This window comes from Nothobranchius furzeri, chromosome 5, assembly GCF_043380555.1.
Source record: "Nothobranchius furzeri strain GRZ-AD chromosome 5, NfurGRZ-RIMD1, whole genome shotgun sequence".
Taxonomy (NCBI): domain Eukaryota; kingdom Metazoa; phylum Chordata; class Actinopteri; order Cyprinodontiformes; family Nothobranchiidae; genus Nothobranchius; species Nothobranchius furzeri.
In genome coordinates, this window is record NC_091745.1 from 81330121 (window position 1) to 81347620 (window position 17500).

The 17500-nt window shown below is 48.1% G+C and overlaps 2 protein-coding genes across 4 annotated transcripts in view; both read right to left on the minus strand.

Moving 5' to 3' along the window:
* cdk14 (cyclin dependent kinase 14) overlaps positions 1 to 8005 on the minus strand; it is a 146455-nt gene extending 138450 nt beyond the window's left edge. The window contains exons 1-2 of one of the 2 annotated variants that reach the window (XM_070551258.1): positions 7661 to 8005; positions 4261 to 4293 (exon numbers count right to left, since the gene is read on the minus strand). The gene's annotated coding sequence lies outside the window, so the exon portion shown is untranslated. The remainder of the gene's footprint in view (positions 1 to 4260; positions 4294 to 7660) is intronic. The other variant, XM_070551260.1, reaches the window with a different exon arrangement.
* A 5688-nt stretch (positions 8006 to 13693) lies between these two features.
* LOC107379664 (pituitary tumor-transforming gene 1 protein-interacting protein) overlaps positions 13694 to 17500 on the minus strand; it is a 32465-nt gene continuing 28658 nt past the window's right edge. For both annotated transcript variants that reach the window (XM_070551265.1, XM_015950517.3), the window contains exons 5-7: positions 16312 to 16377; positions 14349 to 14395; positions 13694 to 14029 (exon numbers count right to left, since the gene is read on the minus strand). In XM_070551265.1, coding sequence (XP_070407366.1) covers positions 13980 to 14029; positions 14349 to 14395; positions 16312 to 16377 — 163 coding nt within the window. In that variant the 3' untranslated portion in view covers positions 13694 to 13979. The remainder of the gene's footprint in view (positions 14030 to 14348; positions 14396 to 16311; positions 16378 to 17500) is intronic.

The following is a 17500-nucleotide window of genomic DNA, read 5'->3' on the forward strand; positions in this document are numbered from 1 at the left end:
ATTTCACTATAGTCGGTCTCTATCTGACAACGCAGTTGCGTCTTTTAAATCAACTGTTCCATCTTTACTGTCCTCAGCATCTCAGAGGCATGTAGCAGAGGGCAATATTTTCAGTTCTAGCCCCTCACAAATTGATGCCTTAGTTCATCATGTTAATTCCTCTTTACGTGTGGCATTAGATGATTTTGCCCCTATAAAAAAGAAGGTAGATAGGGACAGGAAGTCGGCTCCCTGGCTCTCATTTCCGAGCCTTAAAACAAAACTCTAGGAAATTGGAGAGAACATGACGCTCTACGCACCATGAGGAGGCCTACCTATCCTGGAAAAATAGTCTTGTGCTTTATAAAAATAAGCTTCAACAAACTAGAACTGCTTATTTTTCAGCACTAATTGAGGAGAATAAGCATAATCCTACATTTCTTTTCAGTACAGTTGCTAAACTTACACAGAATCATAGCTCTGAGCCATCTATTCCCTTAGCCCTCAGCAGCAATGACTTCATGGGATTTTTTACAAGTAAAATTAATTCTATTAGAAACAAAATCTTTAGCATCCTCCCTAATGCGATTTCTTCCTCCTCAGTAAGTGAGGCAGCAGCAGAGGTGACTGTAGAACCTCATCTGTGCTTGAACCGTTTTGATCCAGTTGAGCTTTCAGAGTTATCAAAAATATTAGCTTCATCTAAACCTTCAACTTGCATTTTGGATCCAATCCCAACCAAATTATTTAAAGAAGCATTTCCTTTGGTTACTGCCCCCATTCTAGATATAATCAATCTATCCTTAGTAAATGGATATGTACCACAGGATTTTAAGGTTGCTGTAATCAAACCTTCACTTAAGAAGCCTTCTCTGGATCCAGATGACCCAATGAATTATAGACCAACATCTAACCTTCCATTTTTATCCAAAGTCCTGGAGAAAATAGTGGCCATCCAAGTATGTCAGCATTTAAACACTAATGCTCTGTTAGAGGAATTTCAGTCTGGTTTTAGAGAGTATCACAGCACTGAAACTGCGTTAGTGAGAGTTACAAATGATATTCTCATGGCCTCAGATAAGAATCTTGTGTCTGTTCTAGTCTTGTTAGATCTCAGTGCTGCCTTTGACACAGTTGATCACAATGTTCTTTTAGAAAGACTTGAACATGTTGTAGGGATCAAAGGAACAGTGTTAGGCTGGTTTAAATCCTACCTGTCTGACAGATTTCATTTTGTAAATGTACATGACAAATCTTCTTCATACTCCAGGGTTACTTGCGGAGTACCACAGGGTTCAGTGCTTGGAACAATTCTTTTTACTATATATATGCTCCCAATTGGTAAAATCATTAGACAGCATGGGATAAACTTCCACTGTTATGCTGACGATACTCAGCTATATTTATCCATTAACCCTGATGAACCTAATCGGTTGGGTAGATTACAGGCTTGTCTTGAGGACATAAAACATTGGATGACTCTAAACTTTTTGCTTTTAAATCAAGACAAGACGGAAGTTCTCATCTTTGGACCAGAAATCCAGAAAAGGAAATTGCTTAGCCAATCGCATGACCTGAATGGCATTACATTAATCTCCGAGAACAAAGCAAGGAACCTTGGTGTTATCTTTGACCAGGACATGTCATTCAAATCCCAGGTTAAACAGGTTTGTAGGATTTCCTTTTTCCACCTTCGGAATATTGCTAAGATTAGAAGCATCCTTTCCAGGAGTGATGCTGAAAAACTAGTTCATGCATTTATTACATCAAGACTGGATTACTGTAATCCATTACTCTCAGGAAGTCCACAGAATGTAGTTAAAAGTCTTCAGCTTGTCCAAAATGCTGCAGCTAGAGTTATGATGAGAATTAAAAAGAGAGATCCTATCTCTCCTGTCTTAGCTTCCCTACATTGGCTACCTGTTAAATTCAGAATAGATTTTAAGATCCTTCTTCTCACATATAAAGCTCTTAATAATCAAGCTCCATCATACATCAGTGATCTGATTGTTCCATATGTTCCTTACCGAGCACTTCGCTCTCAGACTGCAGGTTTACTGGTGGTTCCCAGAATATCTAAAATTAGGATGGGAGGCAGATCTTTTAGTTATCAGGCTCCTCTCCTGTGGAACCAGCTCCCAGCTTTAGTCCGTGAGGCAGACACTTTGTCTACTATTAAGAATAAGCTTAAAACATTTTTATTTGATAGGGCCTATGGTTAAAATCTGATGTTAGCCTAAATCTGGACAAGTGGGGGAGTAGAGGGAGGCGGAGTGTACAGTCGGTAAAGACGGCTCTCCCTTGCCCTGCCTCCAACATGCCTCCATCTAAATAGGATAGATTATCCAGAGTTATCTCTGTAGTTATGCTGCTATAGGCTTAGACTGCTGGAGGACACACTGACCACTTTCCACACTCTACTACTTTCTTCTACAGTCTGCTCTTTAACTGTATTATTTCCTGCTATTTCAGCTGTTAACTTTATTTTCTCTCTAAGTGTTTTTCTCCCCAGAAGAAGCTACAACGATGTTCTGCTGAGCTGTGGTGGTCTCATGGAGGGGGCCATCGTCTAGCACACTGCTGCTAACCACTTAAACATTCTCCCTCTCCTGATAATAACTTTTTGTTTTCATTGACGTTGGATGTGCTACTACTAGTTTACCCGTTTAACTATAGATCCACTAGGATAAATACTATAAAGTTTATCTTTCACCAAATAGAATATTTACTAAGACATCACAATATAACTGTAGACACATTACTTGGTGTGTGTGTGTGTGTGTGTGTGTGTGTGTGTGTGTGTGTGTGTGTGTGTGTGTGTGTGTGTGTGTGTGTGTGTGTGTGTGTGTGTGTGTGTGTGTGTGTGTGTGTGTGTGTGTGTGTGTGTGTGTGTGTGTGTGTGTGTGTGTGTATGTGTGTGTATGTGTGTGTGTGTGTGTGTGTGTGTGTGTGTGTGTGTGTGTGTGTGTGTGTGTGTGTGTGTGTGTGTGTGCGTGTGTGTGTGTGTGCGTGTGTGTGTATGTGTGTGTGTATGTGTGTGTGTGTGTGTGTGTGTGTGTGTGTGTGTGTGTGTGTGTGTGTGTGTGTGTGTGTGTGTGTGTGTGTGTGTGTGTGTGTCTGCTCTGTCTTCTCGATCCCCAGTGAGTCGTGGAGGATGGCTGCTTATACTGAGCCAGGATTCTCTGGAGGTCTCTTCCTGTTAAAAGGGAGTTTTCCTCTCCACTGTCGCTGCATGCTTGCTTAGTATTGCTGTATAGTCACTGACACTAGTCAGTGACTTGATCCAATTTGCTGGGTTCCTTATATAGGAAACATTATTTCTGATTGGCTTAATGAACTGACCTGAATTGGAATGTTTATTATGTGAAGTGCCTTGAGACGACTCTTGTCGTGATTTGGTGCTATATGAATAAACTTGAATTGAACTTCCTCAGAAGATCCACCTTCTGATCCCTGAAAGCACAGATGAGCCCACAGCAGGGTTCTGATCCGTCAGAAGAAAGCTTTGAACCAGAGTTATTCTCTTCATATGGTCCACATCTGCTGCTCATTCAACAAACAGGGAATGAGAAACAGCTCCAGTCAGTCGGGAGGCAGGGATAACAGATCACTATAAGGTCCACACAGGCCGAGTCTTCAGAACCACAGGAGAACGACCTGAAGCAGAAGAGCAGAAGATCACAGCTGATCTGAAGCAGCTCCTAACTTCTGACCTCCATAAGCCTCAGCTCCGTCTCCTTCCAGCTGCCTTTCCCACGTATCCTTAGTGCCACACGCTCTCCTGACCTTCTTTCTCTAGTGGGAGTGTGGGCGGAGCTAAAGGTTGGTCCAGTTTGATGGACCGCTCTCTGACCAGAGCATTAACCGATGTCCTTCACAGAGCTGACCAATCCAAACCTCAGGTTTGTTGGCGGTAACTCTTCCGCCCCACTGCAGAATCTGGAGCTGCACTACCATCGTCTATCTCACCAGTCCGACTCACGGAAAGCACCAACCCCACCCAGCTAGACGACACGCTCCCATGAAGCCCGGTAGTCGGCTCAGACAGCCTGGAGTGGCGTCTCACTCGGCCGGAGACGAGGACTGCCCCAGAGGGAGGTCTCTGAGAGGAGAGCTCCACACACACACACACACACACACACACACCATATACACAGTTACAGCACTGCAGTGCAGTCCCTCCTGGCAACATCTGGCTGATTAGACCTTGAAGAATTTCAGCCAAAACACACAACGGGCCAAGCTGAAACTGGGCCAATGGCGTCGCGAGCTTCGTCTTACCTCGTCACAGCTGCTCTCCTCTTTTCTTGGAAGCTGCAAAGAGAAGAGAGGAAGGCAGGAGTTAGACGTGTGGAGAAGCAGCTCACACCCACACCTCCATCTGCCGAACCCGAACCCCTGCCCAGTCCAGCTGCCTGTGACCCTACATGACCGCCAGTCTACCTGAGCTATGGATCTCCAAAGGGGGCGGGGTTCCTCACCTGGTTCACCTTAACCCCTCGTTGTCTATTGGGCAAAAGTCTGTGATGTCATCTGCCTTGTCGCTACTAGCGACCACAAATCACTCTTTCAGATTAGACCGCTTAGCGTTAAGCATTCATCTAGATGCGTGTTCACACAGAGTGCCTTCTAGAGATCTGCAACCCCCCAACGTGCTTAAAACACAACCAGTCATTCGTCCATCCATACACTGATGGTGATGAGCTACATCGTAGCCACAGCTGCCCGGGACACTCTGACAGAGGTTACAGGTGCCTTCAACACCAGCAGCAGGGAAGCATTGGGTTCTATGAGGTGAGGAGCTCAGATATCTGGGAGGGGCTCAGAGTAGAGCCGCAGTGTCCACAGGTGTGGGGGTTGGGCTACGCTAATGACTTTTACTGTAAACATTTTATGATGAGGAAACTTTATGGAACAGCTGGTTTTAGAAAACAGTGACAGAAACGGACGGACGGACGGGTGTTCCACCTCAGGAGAGGCCCACGAGGCAGCAGGCAGCTCAGGAACATGCAGGAACAGAGAAGTATGGGGAACATGTCCCACGAAGCAACACGGAAGAGTTTTCAACACTTGTTGCCTCCTAACTGGTTTCAGTGGTTCTTCAGCCATAAGCGTGAGCACCTTCACACGGAGCAGTCTGCTGCCCTCTGCTGGCCAGGAACTGCAGCCTCTACCTGCTTTACGACACTAGCTGTTTACTCTGCTCGGAGCTAATGGCTAGCCGTTAGCCTACACTCTGGAGCTAAAGGAGGCTATGACATCACGGACTGATGGTGACCTGGCTTTGTTGCTGCTAGGGTTATAAGTAATACTATTTTTGCCAAGTTTGGGTCTTCTTACTTCTTTTTAAATCACCAGCAGAAGTAAAACATGGCTTCACGGGAGCATCCGCGGCTCGGGTCCAGCGGGACAGGAAGAGGAACTTCTAGAGTTACGTCACAGAAACCAGGACTACCACTGCGAAATTTAACTTCTCAATGTGACCAGCATGCAGGAAGTTTAGCACAGAAAATCACTAAAGACCCATCACACCCTTCATACTGTTTTGGAGTGGCTGCCCTCCAAACGCCGACTTCGATGCCCACGCTGTAAAACACAGAGGAGGAGACGTTCCTTTGTTCCCAGAGCTGTGCTTCTTCTTAATTCTCAGTGCAGATAGGGGCGTGTGCATTATTTGTATGTGTGTGTGCATGTAGTTCCATGTATGCATGTGTATTTGTGTGTGTGTGCGTGTGTGTGTGTGTGTGTGTGTGTGTGTGTGTGAGCCAAAGGTTTACTCACTGTTGGTCATTCACATGTGAGGTTATGACATGTATGTGTATTTAGGTTTTATGGGTTTTACAAACGTGTAAATTGGTTGTGTTTTTAGAATTGAGAGATTTTAGTGCCGGCTGCTTCGCAATGCTGCCTCGAGTTTCCCCTCGGGGACTAATAAAGTTGTCTTGAGTCTTGAGTATGAAACCAAGGGGACTGAAACACGCTTTGGTTTTGGCTCCACTCTGGCTGAAGGATGCACACTCTCTTTCTCTGAACTGAGGCTGCTCAGAAAAGCATCTACAACCAGTAAAATAGTTACTTTGAACTTTAAGTCATGGCAGTGGCCTGAAGATCCTTTAGATGGCCCCAGCAGGTGAAGCTGCTGAACCAGTGACTCTGGGTGAAGCTGGAGCTTCTCAGAGGAACCATTCAGGACACAGATGTTCAGAGGAGGCACCTCAGAGGCTGCCACAAGGTCCACACATCAGGTCTAACCAGACAAAAGGTTACACATCTGCTTACTGAGCAGGACGGACACCGGTCCAGTGGAACAACACATCTCTAAGCTTTGGTGGTCCAGCCCGGTCCACTGGGACCTGGAGCTGGCTCTTGAGCATTCTCTGTTAAAGCATCCGTGGAGCCGGAGGCCGATCGATGCTCAGAGGTGTTGATTTAGATGGGAGGAGAGATAGTCAATGGGAGATGAGAATCGGCACAGCAGAAAAGTCGATGCCAATCTTTCTCCTTCCCGCAGCACCGACCCAAACTCCCTCCAGCTCATTTATGATCCAATGGCCTCATCCACCTCTTTGTTGTCTGTCTCCATGCAGCTGCGCCCTGCAGCCAGCTGCGCCCTGCAGCCAGCTGCGCCCTGCAGCCAGCTGCGTGTGCACGAGTCAGAGACCAGCACGACATCAGATGACAGGAGAGCATCCAGAGGTTCTGGTGGGGCTGCAGCCCAAAGGAGGACTTCAGTGGTCATCTGGAAGAGCTTCCTGTAGAAAAATGAATCCACACGTGTCCTCTTCATCTGTTTGGTTGAGCATCTCTGGGTATAGAAGCCGTGGATGCCTCGGAACGTTTGGAAAAGGCCGGGAGGTTTATGACTTTCCATATGAACAGAACCACCAAACCATCCAGAAACCTGCAGGACAATCATCTGAGCTGGACACGTGACCTCTGACCCTTCAGACTGCAGCACAGCAAGAGCTCAAACAGCTGATAGAGCCACATGAAACCTTTAAGATGTAGAACACAAAGCCCGGTTCTGTCATGTTGCTGGACCTGATCCAGGTGGTCTACTGTTCATGTTCATCCTACTCAACCGCAGGAGACCCGACCAGGTCTGCTTCATCAGACACGCCAACATCCAAAACTACAGAAACACCTTCAAGTAGAAATGATGAGCTCCAAATGACCAATAAAGTGTTTGTTAGTTTCGGACTGGTCCTGGTTCTGAAGGCCCGACTCATGGAGCTACAGCGACTCATCCTTCATGGTCCAATAAGAACAGCTGTAGTCAGCATCAGACTTTAAACAACAGTGCGTGTGTGCGTGTGTGTGTGTGTGTGTGTGTGCGTGCGTGCGTGTGTGCGTGTGTGTGTGTGTGTGTGTGTGTGTGTGTGTGTGTGTGTGTGTGCGTGCGTGTGTGTGTGTGTGTGTGCGTGCGTGTGTGTGCGTGTGTGTGGTCAGGGGATGATAATCACCACCAGGATGTGAATGAGGGATGTGTTGTAAAGCGCCTTGGGGGGTTCATGGACTCTAGCAGGCACTAGATCAAGTACAGGCCATGATGATGATGATGATGATGATGATGAAGAAGAAGAAGCAGTTTCTAGGTTTGTAAATGTTTCCCGGCCAGCACTGAAGCTGAGCTGCTGGCGGAGGGACCAGAACCAGAACCAGAACCGGAACCGGTACTCACCGATACTCCTGAAACTCTCGGACAAAGTTCTCCTCAACTTTTCCATCCTGCCCATTTTCTCCGCGGAGGCCGAGGCCGGCATCAGGTCGCACATCGGGCTGATTCTGAGCGGAACCACGGTTGGTGCGTCCAGCTGCCGGTAATCACGGGAAACGGAGCCTCACATCGGACTCGCGTTCGTTCTTCTCTGGAGAACAGAACCGGACGGAGTCTGCGCAGGACGAGCTGCTGGGTCCGATCCAGATCTCAGAGCGCTCGGTGTCCCGGTCCCTCCGAGCTGCACCGCGACGTTCATGTCCTTTCTGTTTTCTGGTGGGGGTGCCCCCCCTCCTCTCTCTCTCTCTCTCCGGTTTGGACCCCCTGACCCGCCCTGGATGCGGGGATTGGAGGAGTCCCGCCCAGATCCGAGGATTGGTTCGTCCCGGAGGCTGTCCGTCAGAGAACCGGTACCGCCCTGCAATGTGTTGCAGGAGCTGAAGGTTTCGGGGTTGTTGCCCTTGGCTGAAGCGGGTCAGAACCCGAACCCATCAGAACCTCTCTGTACCAGAGCCGATAGAACATGGACATCCCATAATAGCAGCAGAAGAGCGGTGTCCGCAACAGCAGAGGCAACAGTGGTACCGAATGCGCGCGCGCACACACACGCACGCACACACACACACACACGTGATGTTCTCACATGAAGGTGAAGAGCAGCCACACATCAGGAGCATGGACGAGCTCCTGCACTGATCCAGACCCTGAAAGGAACATGAGCAGCACCAGCAGACCCTCTGTGGATAACCTGACCACCAGGAAGCAGCTCTAGGTTGTACAAACGGACAGGCAGCAGGTGAGACATCCCCATCCGCGCGTGTGCAGGTGGTGACCACAGCTCCTCTGCTTTCTGGCTGATGTTTGGGTCTCTGTTGAAAGCTGCTGGTGCTTTCACTTTAGTGCACAGATGTTAGATCAAATAGAAAACTGCCCGTTTTGCCTCAAAGACTACAAATCCCACAGCGCTCCAGGACTCTAGAAGGTGCAAATACAGGTGCTGGCCAGTAAATTAGAATATCATCAAAAGGTTGAAAATATTTCAGTAATTCCATTCAAAACGTGAAACTTGTACATTATATTCATGCAATGCACACAGACCAATGTATTTCCAATGTTCATTACATTTAAATTTGATATTCATAAGTGACAACTAATGAAAACTCCAAATTTGGTATCTCAAAAAATTAGAATATTCTGAAAAGGCTGAATATAGAAGACACCTGCTGCCACTCTAATCAGCTGATTTACTCAAAACACCTGCAAAGGCCTTTAAAAGGTCCCTCAGTCTTGTTTTGAAGGCACCACAATCATGGGGAAGACTTCTGACTTAACAGCTGTCCAAAAGACAATCATTGACACCTTGCACAAGGAGGGCAAGACACAAAAGGTGATTGCTAAAGAAGCTGGCTGTTCGCAGAGCTCTGTGTCCAAGCACATTAACAGACAGGCGAAGGGACGGAAAGAATGTGGTAGAAAAAAGTGTACAAGCTCTAGGGATAACCGCACCCTGCAGAGAATTGTGACGACAAACCCATTCAAAAATGTGGGGGAGATCCACAAAGAGTGGACTGCAGCTGGAGTCAGCGCTTCAAGAACCACCACGAGGAGACTCATGAAAGACATGGGATTCAGGTGTCGCATTCCGTGTGTCAAGCCACTCTTGAACATGAAACAGCGCAAGAAGCGTCTCGCCTGGGCCAAGGACAAAAAGGACTGGACTGATGCTGAGTGGTCCAAAGTTATGTTTTCTGATGAAAGCAAGTTCTGCATTTCCTTTGGAAATCAAGGACCCAGAGTCTGGAGGAAGAGCGGAGAAGCACAGAATCCACGTTGCATGAGGTCCAGTGTAAAGTTTCCACCGTCAGTGATGGTGTGGGGTGCCATGTCATCTGCCGGTGTTGGCCCACTCTGTTTCCTGAGGTCCAGGGTCAATGCAGCCGTCTACCAGGAAGTTTTAGAGCACTTCATGCTTCCTGCTGCTGACCAACTTTATGGGGATGCAGACTTCACCTTTCAACAGGACTTGGCACCTGCACACAGTGCCAAAACCACCAGCACCTGGTTCAAGGACCATGGTATCCCTGTCCTTGATTGGCCAGCAAACTCGCCTGACCTTAACCCCATAGAAAATCTATGGGGTATTGTGAAGCGGAGGATGCAATACGCTAGACCCAACAATGCAGAGGAGCTGAAGACGACTATCAGAGCAACCTGGGCTCTCATAACACCTGAGCAGTGCCACAGACTGATCGAGTCCATGCCACGCCGCATTACTGCAGTTATTGAGGCAAAAGGAGCCCCGACTAAGTATTGAGTGCTATACATGCACATTCTTTTCATGTTCATTCTTTTCAGTTGGCCAACATTAGAGAAACAAACATTTTTTCATTGGCCTTTAGAATATTCTAATTTTCTGAGATACCAGATTTGATGTTTTCATTGGTTGTCACCTATAAATATCAAAATTAAACGTAATAAACATCGGAAATACATTGGTCTGTGTGCATTGCATGAATATAATGTACAAGTTTCACGTTTTGAATGGAATTACTGAAATATTTTCAACCTTTTGATGATATTCTAATTTACTGGCCAGCACCTGTACACCAAGCTGCTAGACTCAGCGTCTGCAGCGAGACCCTCCTCAGTCTCAAACTGAAAACACTCCTCTGAGCATCGGGTGTACTCAGCTCAGCGGTCCGTCCGCGGCTGACACCAAAAGCCCGCCGACCAGCCTCCAGATGGAGCTGAGTGGGCTCCAGCTCAAGTCACTGCTGCAGTTTCTATCCCTCCTCTCTAACCCAACCCAACACAGAACCCACCCCACAGGTGCAGGTGTGTGGCCGGAACAGGTGAGCAGAGTGGAGCAAACCCAGCTTGAATTATTTTCTTTGCACTTTATCTGCTCCAAAGGATGAAAGTTCATAGATGAGATATTTTCATAAAAGAGAACTGCGAGTTTAGATTTGTGTTGTAGTGTTAGGGTCAGGTGGGTCAGGGTTAGGTGGGTTAGGGTCAGGTGGGTCAGGGTTAGGTGGGTTAGGGTTAGGTGGGTTAGGGGTTAGTTGTTGGCCTGTAACCTGCTAGAGTAGATGGGACGTGGAAAGGCTGCAGACAGAACAGAATAGAAATGCTTTATTGTCCCTCAGTGGGGAGACTTGTGCACAGCAGTAATAACATTCATTACTGGAGCAGAAAAGGAGATAAAAACAAAAACAAAGAGTAAACAACAACAAAACAGAAAAACTTCAAAGATTCATAAGGTTCAAAGTAAAAAATGATGAATAAATTCTTCAATTTACGTCATCAAAGAATAAAGAAAACTGGTAACAACTTGCTCGTGTGTCGTTCCAGATTCAGTGTTGAAAATAAGTTTGTTTCCTAAACAAAAGGCTCAACAAACGGATCTGTAGATGAAGGAAAAGGTGCACCTTCGCCGTCACTTTTCAATGAATACTGACTTTGTCTGGCGACTCCGTCCCAGTTTGTCGTTTGGGCCCAGTGTGAGCGCGACTCCCTGCTGGGTCTACAGCCCACACGAGGGGCTCAGGTAGGGCAGCTCATCCAGGATGGCACATCATCAGCTGTGGCAAGGAGGCTTGCTGTGTCTGCCAGCGTAAGGTCCAGAGCATGGAGGCGCCCGGCCAGCACATCAGCAGACATGGAGGAGGCCGTAGGAGGGCAAGAAGCCAGTAGCAGGACCACTACCTCTGCCTTGGTGCCAGGAGCAGCAGGAGGAGCACGGCCAGAGCCCTGCAACATGCCTCCAGCGGGCCATAGATGCACGTGTCTGCTCAAACAGTCAGAAAGACTCCATGGGGGTGGGGCTTTCACCACGTCCTGCTGCCTGCAACATCCTCCAGCAGGCCACTTTGGGGCAGTAATGGTGGGCGTGGCCACACAGCCCTCCATGTGCTAGCCAGGATAGCCTGACTGTCATCAGGCGCCGAGGGGAGACCCTCAGACCCCTTGTGAGACTGGCGCTGGGTTCCTCCTAATGCAGAATGCTAGACCTCATGTGGCTGGAGTGTGTCAGCAGCTCCTGAGATGAAGGCATTGATGCTATGGACCGGCCCTCCCCCCAGACCTGAATCCACATCTGGGACATCATGTCTCGCTCCATCCACCAGCGCCACGCCGCTCCACAGACTGTCCCGGAGGTGGTGGATGCTTTAGTCCAGGTCTGGGAGGAGATCCCTCAGGAGACCATCCATCAGAACGCCCAGGTGTTGTAGGGAGGTCGTACAGGCCCACGGAGGCCACACCCACCACAGCTGGATCAGCCTGTGGCATTTTTCCACTTTGAGTGTGACTCCAAATCCAGACCTCCGTGGGTTTCTGCTGTCAGCACATTCAACTGTGTAAAGTATTTAATGAGACCGTTTCATTGGTTCAGATCTAGCAGGTCTTTGATCTACAGGAACAAGGCCCTCATGCAGCTGCCAGGAAGACAAAGCTGAGCTGCGAGCCACCAGCAGGGGGCAGCGAGGAGCTCCAGGAGACTCCCGCCAGGTACACGGTTCTCCAGGACAACCACCCTGCATGTTGTACAGGTGTCTCTGCTCCAGCACACCTGGTTTCCACCAGCAGCTGATAAACAGGCGTCTGCAGAGCTCCATGACTCAGGTGTGTTGGAGCAGGAAAACCACTAAAACATCAGCATCTGCTCCAGTTATAAAAGGTCATAAATAATCTGAACTCTTTAAAGACGGTTGTCCTCGTAGAACTTCATCTTATCTACTAAAGTTTAACAGCTTATTGATTTTGCTGTTAATGTAGAATAATCTGGTCTCTAGTCCAGGTCTGACGTCTGGAGCTGGGCCAGATAAAAAATCTGAAATGTCTTTTTACTGCAACAAATCAAATAAACGCGTCAGCATCTGTGTTTTAGACTACTGGTGTCACCTAGTCCAACTACTGGTGTCACCTAGTCCAGCTTCGAAGCCTCGTCGTCTCAGAGCTGAGATGTTCTAACGTGGTCCAGAAAGGTGCTGGAGGTTTACAACAGTCATGATGATGAGCTACAGTGTAGCCACAGCCGCCCGCGGGCGCACGTACAGAGGCAAGGCTGTCGAGCACGGTCACCATCAGCAGGCAAGGTTGTATTAGGTCTTGCTCAAGGACACAACAGCAGAATTCCCTGCCAGGAGTGAGGATGGATCCCACAACTCCCTCTCCCTCCTGAGCCTCGGGTTAGAAACCCTAACCCCGCCCCTGCAGCACAACTTACGTAGTGTAAACATGATTAGAGCAGGTAAAGACGCTCCGTGGGATTATTCTTCAGAACCAACTTCAGACTCATCTGCTGCGTCGTTCTGTAATAATTTCATCTTTTGATCTTGATTAGGAGAAACAAGGAAAGACGTCATCGCATCAGGAAGCGGTCCGAGCGGACCCGCCAGCAGGGATGACCCCAGCAGATGTTTTAGCTGCAGGAGGAAGTGCTGATGTGTACACAGCAGATGTTTGACCCACGGACGCTGCAGCTGTGTGTGTGTGAGACTGTAAAGAGCATGCACGTTTTTACCGCTGGGGCGCTGCAGACGGGTGGGGAAACGCGTTTCAGCAACGGAACCGCAACACCGGTAGCAACGGGGGGGGGGGGGGGGGGGGCGGGGGGGGGGGGGGGGAGGCAGACACAGCCAGAAACCTGGAGGACCGGACTGGTAGGAACGTTTTTGAGCTACATTACGGGAAAAGTGGGCGTTTGACCTCCTCGTTAGGGCGCGACGCTCGTGGTAACACTAGCACGCAGCTCGGCCCGACAGGTGGAACGAACCCCGGTGAAGGGAGGGCTAAGTACCGTAAATGTTAAATATCACATCTATGGTCAGACAAACTACACAGCCAGTACACGAGGGGCCCTAACCCTCATCAGAAGGTTGTAGGTTCAAGCCCAAGTCAGTCCGTCACAGTCGTTGTGTCCTTGGGCAAGACACTAACTAAAAGGTAGAAATGTAGTGGTCCGATATGAAAACACAACACATTTGGTACCAGTTGGTGGAGAAACATGTTTTATGACTAATTCCTAAAGGTGTTCATGAACAGGTGCAAACGTGACAGAATCTAAAAGAGAAAAGTAGAAACGGGTCAGAAATCAACAGAAAGGTTAAAAACCCATCCACCATTGAATACTGAGATCTCCACAGCAAACAGGAGGTCAGACATGTCCAGCTCAGCCGGTGGGCTCATTGGGTCAGGTGTGCATCACCGAGGATGCTTCATCTGGACTGGTGAAGGCAGTTAAAAGGGAACAGCAGCAACTCCAGATGGTCCCGCTGCTTCACTCGTTCTCAAACTTGCTGTACGGGTGGTCGGCGTCCCCCATCAGACCTAACGGGGACAGAACAGAGACGGTGTGACGTAGATCTGTCAGGATCTTCTATCCTAGAGTGTCACTGTCTGAAGCTACTGCTAAACACCTTCCTGTCCACATCACCCCACCATGAAGCTTCCATGTTGTGTTTTTGATCAGAGAGCGAGACCTGATTGGCGTCTGATTCAAGCAGAGGAAGGAATGTTAGGTGGAAGGTTTCTGACCTCGTAGACATAAATCCTGGTTTTCCTACACAGGGTCCTGCTCACCGTGATGACGTTTCAACCAACAGAACCCCAACCCTACAACTGAATATAAACCCAGGTTTCTACTCACCGTACTTCTTGCGTATTTCATCGTGCCGTGCCTTTCTATCCACCTTCCTGTAAAACACAAGTCCAGAGGTGAGAAAACCTGCCTGTTGGTGGCATTAAGGAACCCAGCGGCGGTCACCGTGGGAACCCAGCGGCGGTCACCGTGGGAACTAGGGATGGGTACCTTTGACATTTGAATCGATCCGGTACTAATTCCCGGTACCTACGAATCGATACCGGTACTTAACGGTACCAATTTGATACTTTTGAGTGTTTAACATTTTAATTCTCTTTTATAATTAAATATATATTTTTCTCAATATATAACAATATTTGATAAATATCACGATAAATAACATACAACTGTTTGTATTTTAACATCGTCCTTGTAGCTTTATAAGCTGATAAATAAACTGAAGCAAACATCTTTACTGTGAACTAAATTTACTGTGTATCTTCATTCCTTTTGCCGTCTTTTTTCTTTGATTTTTCCTACTGGGAAGTTAGAATTTCCGAGGAGAAAGCGAACGCACCATTAGCTGATAACAATGGTGGCAATGGAAGCTAACATACCAAGCTAACGTTATCTTAAACAGTTTATTTAGCTGCTGGAGCAGATTAAAACGATGACGCCTCACACTTAGATTGTTGTCGCTGGTTTCATCTTCACCCAATCACCCGTCGCATTTAGTAAAGTGAAGCCAAACTTTAGAGCGCGTTCATGTTCTTCTAGTCGGAAATTCGGAGTTCCGAGGAGAAAGCGAACGCACCATTAGCGAAACGGAAGCTAACATATCAAGCTAACGTTATCTTAAACATTTTATTTACCTACCGGAGCAGATTAAGATGAGGATGTCTCACTTAGATCGTTGTCGCTGGTTTCATCATCACCCAGTTACCCATCACATTTAGTGAAGTGGACCCAAGCGTTAGCGTGCGTTCTTTCTACCATGCTGCTCTGTTTACAACTCGCTCACAGCGACCAACGACATAACGCTCTTGCGCATGCGCAGCTGTCTAGGCAAGTTCTTGTTAAGAAGGACGGGTAACGAAACGAGGCACCGTTTCAAATGACGTGAATCGGTGCTCGTCGGTACTATGGAATTCGGTCGGTACCTTAAAAAGTACCGAATTCGGCAGTTCCCATCAAAAGAAAACAGTTGAATGACACACAGGAAAGTTAGCTTACGCCGTAATAAACATCTGAAGGAATGATGCTGCTGGTCACAACATTCCTAGGACGAAATCCATTCCAACCACGAACCCTAACCCATTATATGACCCGTGTTGTAATTGGCTCTCAGCTAACAGATCAACTGGAACTGGTCTAGAATCCGTTACCATGGTGACAGACTCAGGGATTCCTGGGCCCTCATTCATCAGCCACACTTACACACAGATTTGTGGGTATTTTGTGCACAGGTACAATTTTACACATGGTGTGGTGTTTATCATCTACTACTTGTGTAGACTTGTTCCTACACACCAGAACCCTGACCATGCGTAGGAACAGCCTGAAGGCCGCAGTCATCCACTAAGTACATGACCCAGTCGGTAACGGTACCTGCTGCTAGCACCTAGAAAGACCCCCGAGAGCCACTGGCCCCTGACATGGTAGCCTGGCTGCTCTGCTGTTGTTGGAGGATCTGGCAGAGCGGGCTCTCTGGAGAGTCCGGGCCTCTCGGAGTGCTCTGATCTGATTGGTGAGAATCCACAGTGGCTCCTAAGATGCTGCGTCCTGAAGGAGAACCTTCTACAGCTATGCTGGGATGTGGGGCCCTTTGTGGAGCCACAGATAGTACCAGTCTGGTTCCAGTCCAGATTCAGTTACTGATGACTTTAGAATGTTGTCATGTGCACTTTTCTCATCCACGTTCACGTGAACATTGTAGATTTCATTGGTAGGATGAATACAGGACAGTTTCTACCAGCGTTTGATAAATGAGGACCCTGGACTCTTCCCGACATCTCCTCTGAGATCTTACCGTTGCTCCGCGCGCTGTAGGATCTCCTCTCTCTTCCTGTTGAATCTCTCCTCGTCTCTGTCAGGCCTTCACATAAAACAGAACATGAGCATCACTACCGTTCATACATCATCCACCTGATCACAGCACCAGGGTCAAAGCACCTTGGAAGAAGCTGTTCTCTGCAGAAGGACCTCCATCAAACTGCAGGCTTTCCCCCAGCGCTTTAAAGCTTGGTCACCTGCCAGGCTAAGCCCCACCCCTACCTTCTCTGATGTCACGGGCGACGCACGGCAGCAAAACAAACCTTGTGCCCCTCCTCCGCTGATACGGACAAGGGATGGTAGCTGAAGGATACGTGTGCACCGAACTCACCACAGAGTCCAGACCTTAACCCCAGTGAGTCTTTGGGATGAGCTGGAGAAGGCTTTGTGCGGCGGTGAGACTCCGCCACCATCAGAGCAACATCTTGGTGAAGCATTAACTTGTGTGTTGTTATCAAAGCTAAAGGTGACCAGCGAGGTATTAGAGCACATATGTCAGAGTCAAGGCCCGCGGGCCAGATGCGGCCCACGGAGCATTTTTATGTGGCCCGCGAGATAAATATAAAAAATATATTAAAACTGGCCCGCTGGCCGATTTTACCGCAAAGACTACAACTCCCATGATGCTTTGCGGCGCCAGCGCGGAGCAGACGCGCCCCCTCCTTTGTGTTTTTTCAGCGCCGAGGCAGTCAGAGGTAGTTGGGTGTCTGCAGCTCCGCTGTCTCTGACAAACTACACTCCTCTCACTCAGCGCCGAGTTCACTCAGCTGTTTTCTGACGTTGAAGCCCAGAAACGGAGATTCTAGCCGCTCAGTAATGTGTTCACGACTGAAAGAGAAAGTTTTCCTACTAACGTCCAGACAGAGCTGATATAACTCCAGCGAGCAGCGACACGCTCAAACCAGCACGGCTCTGTGGTCGTGTTTCCTCCCCGACACACAACAACGTGGTCAAGCTGCTCAGACATGTTCATCAGCACAAACCTATGTGAGCACCTGTTGTCATCTAATGTTGTCATTATTATGATGAAGATGAACAAAACAACAGGAGTCTCCTCCTCAGCTCAGATCAACCCCATGATGCAGGTATGTGGCTGGAACAGGTGAGCATCACAGTAAACCAGTGGAGCAAACTGAGCTTTAAATATGTTGGTTTTCTGCTCCAAA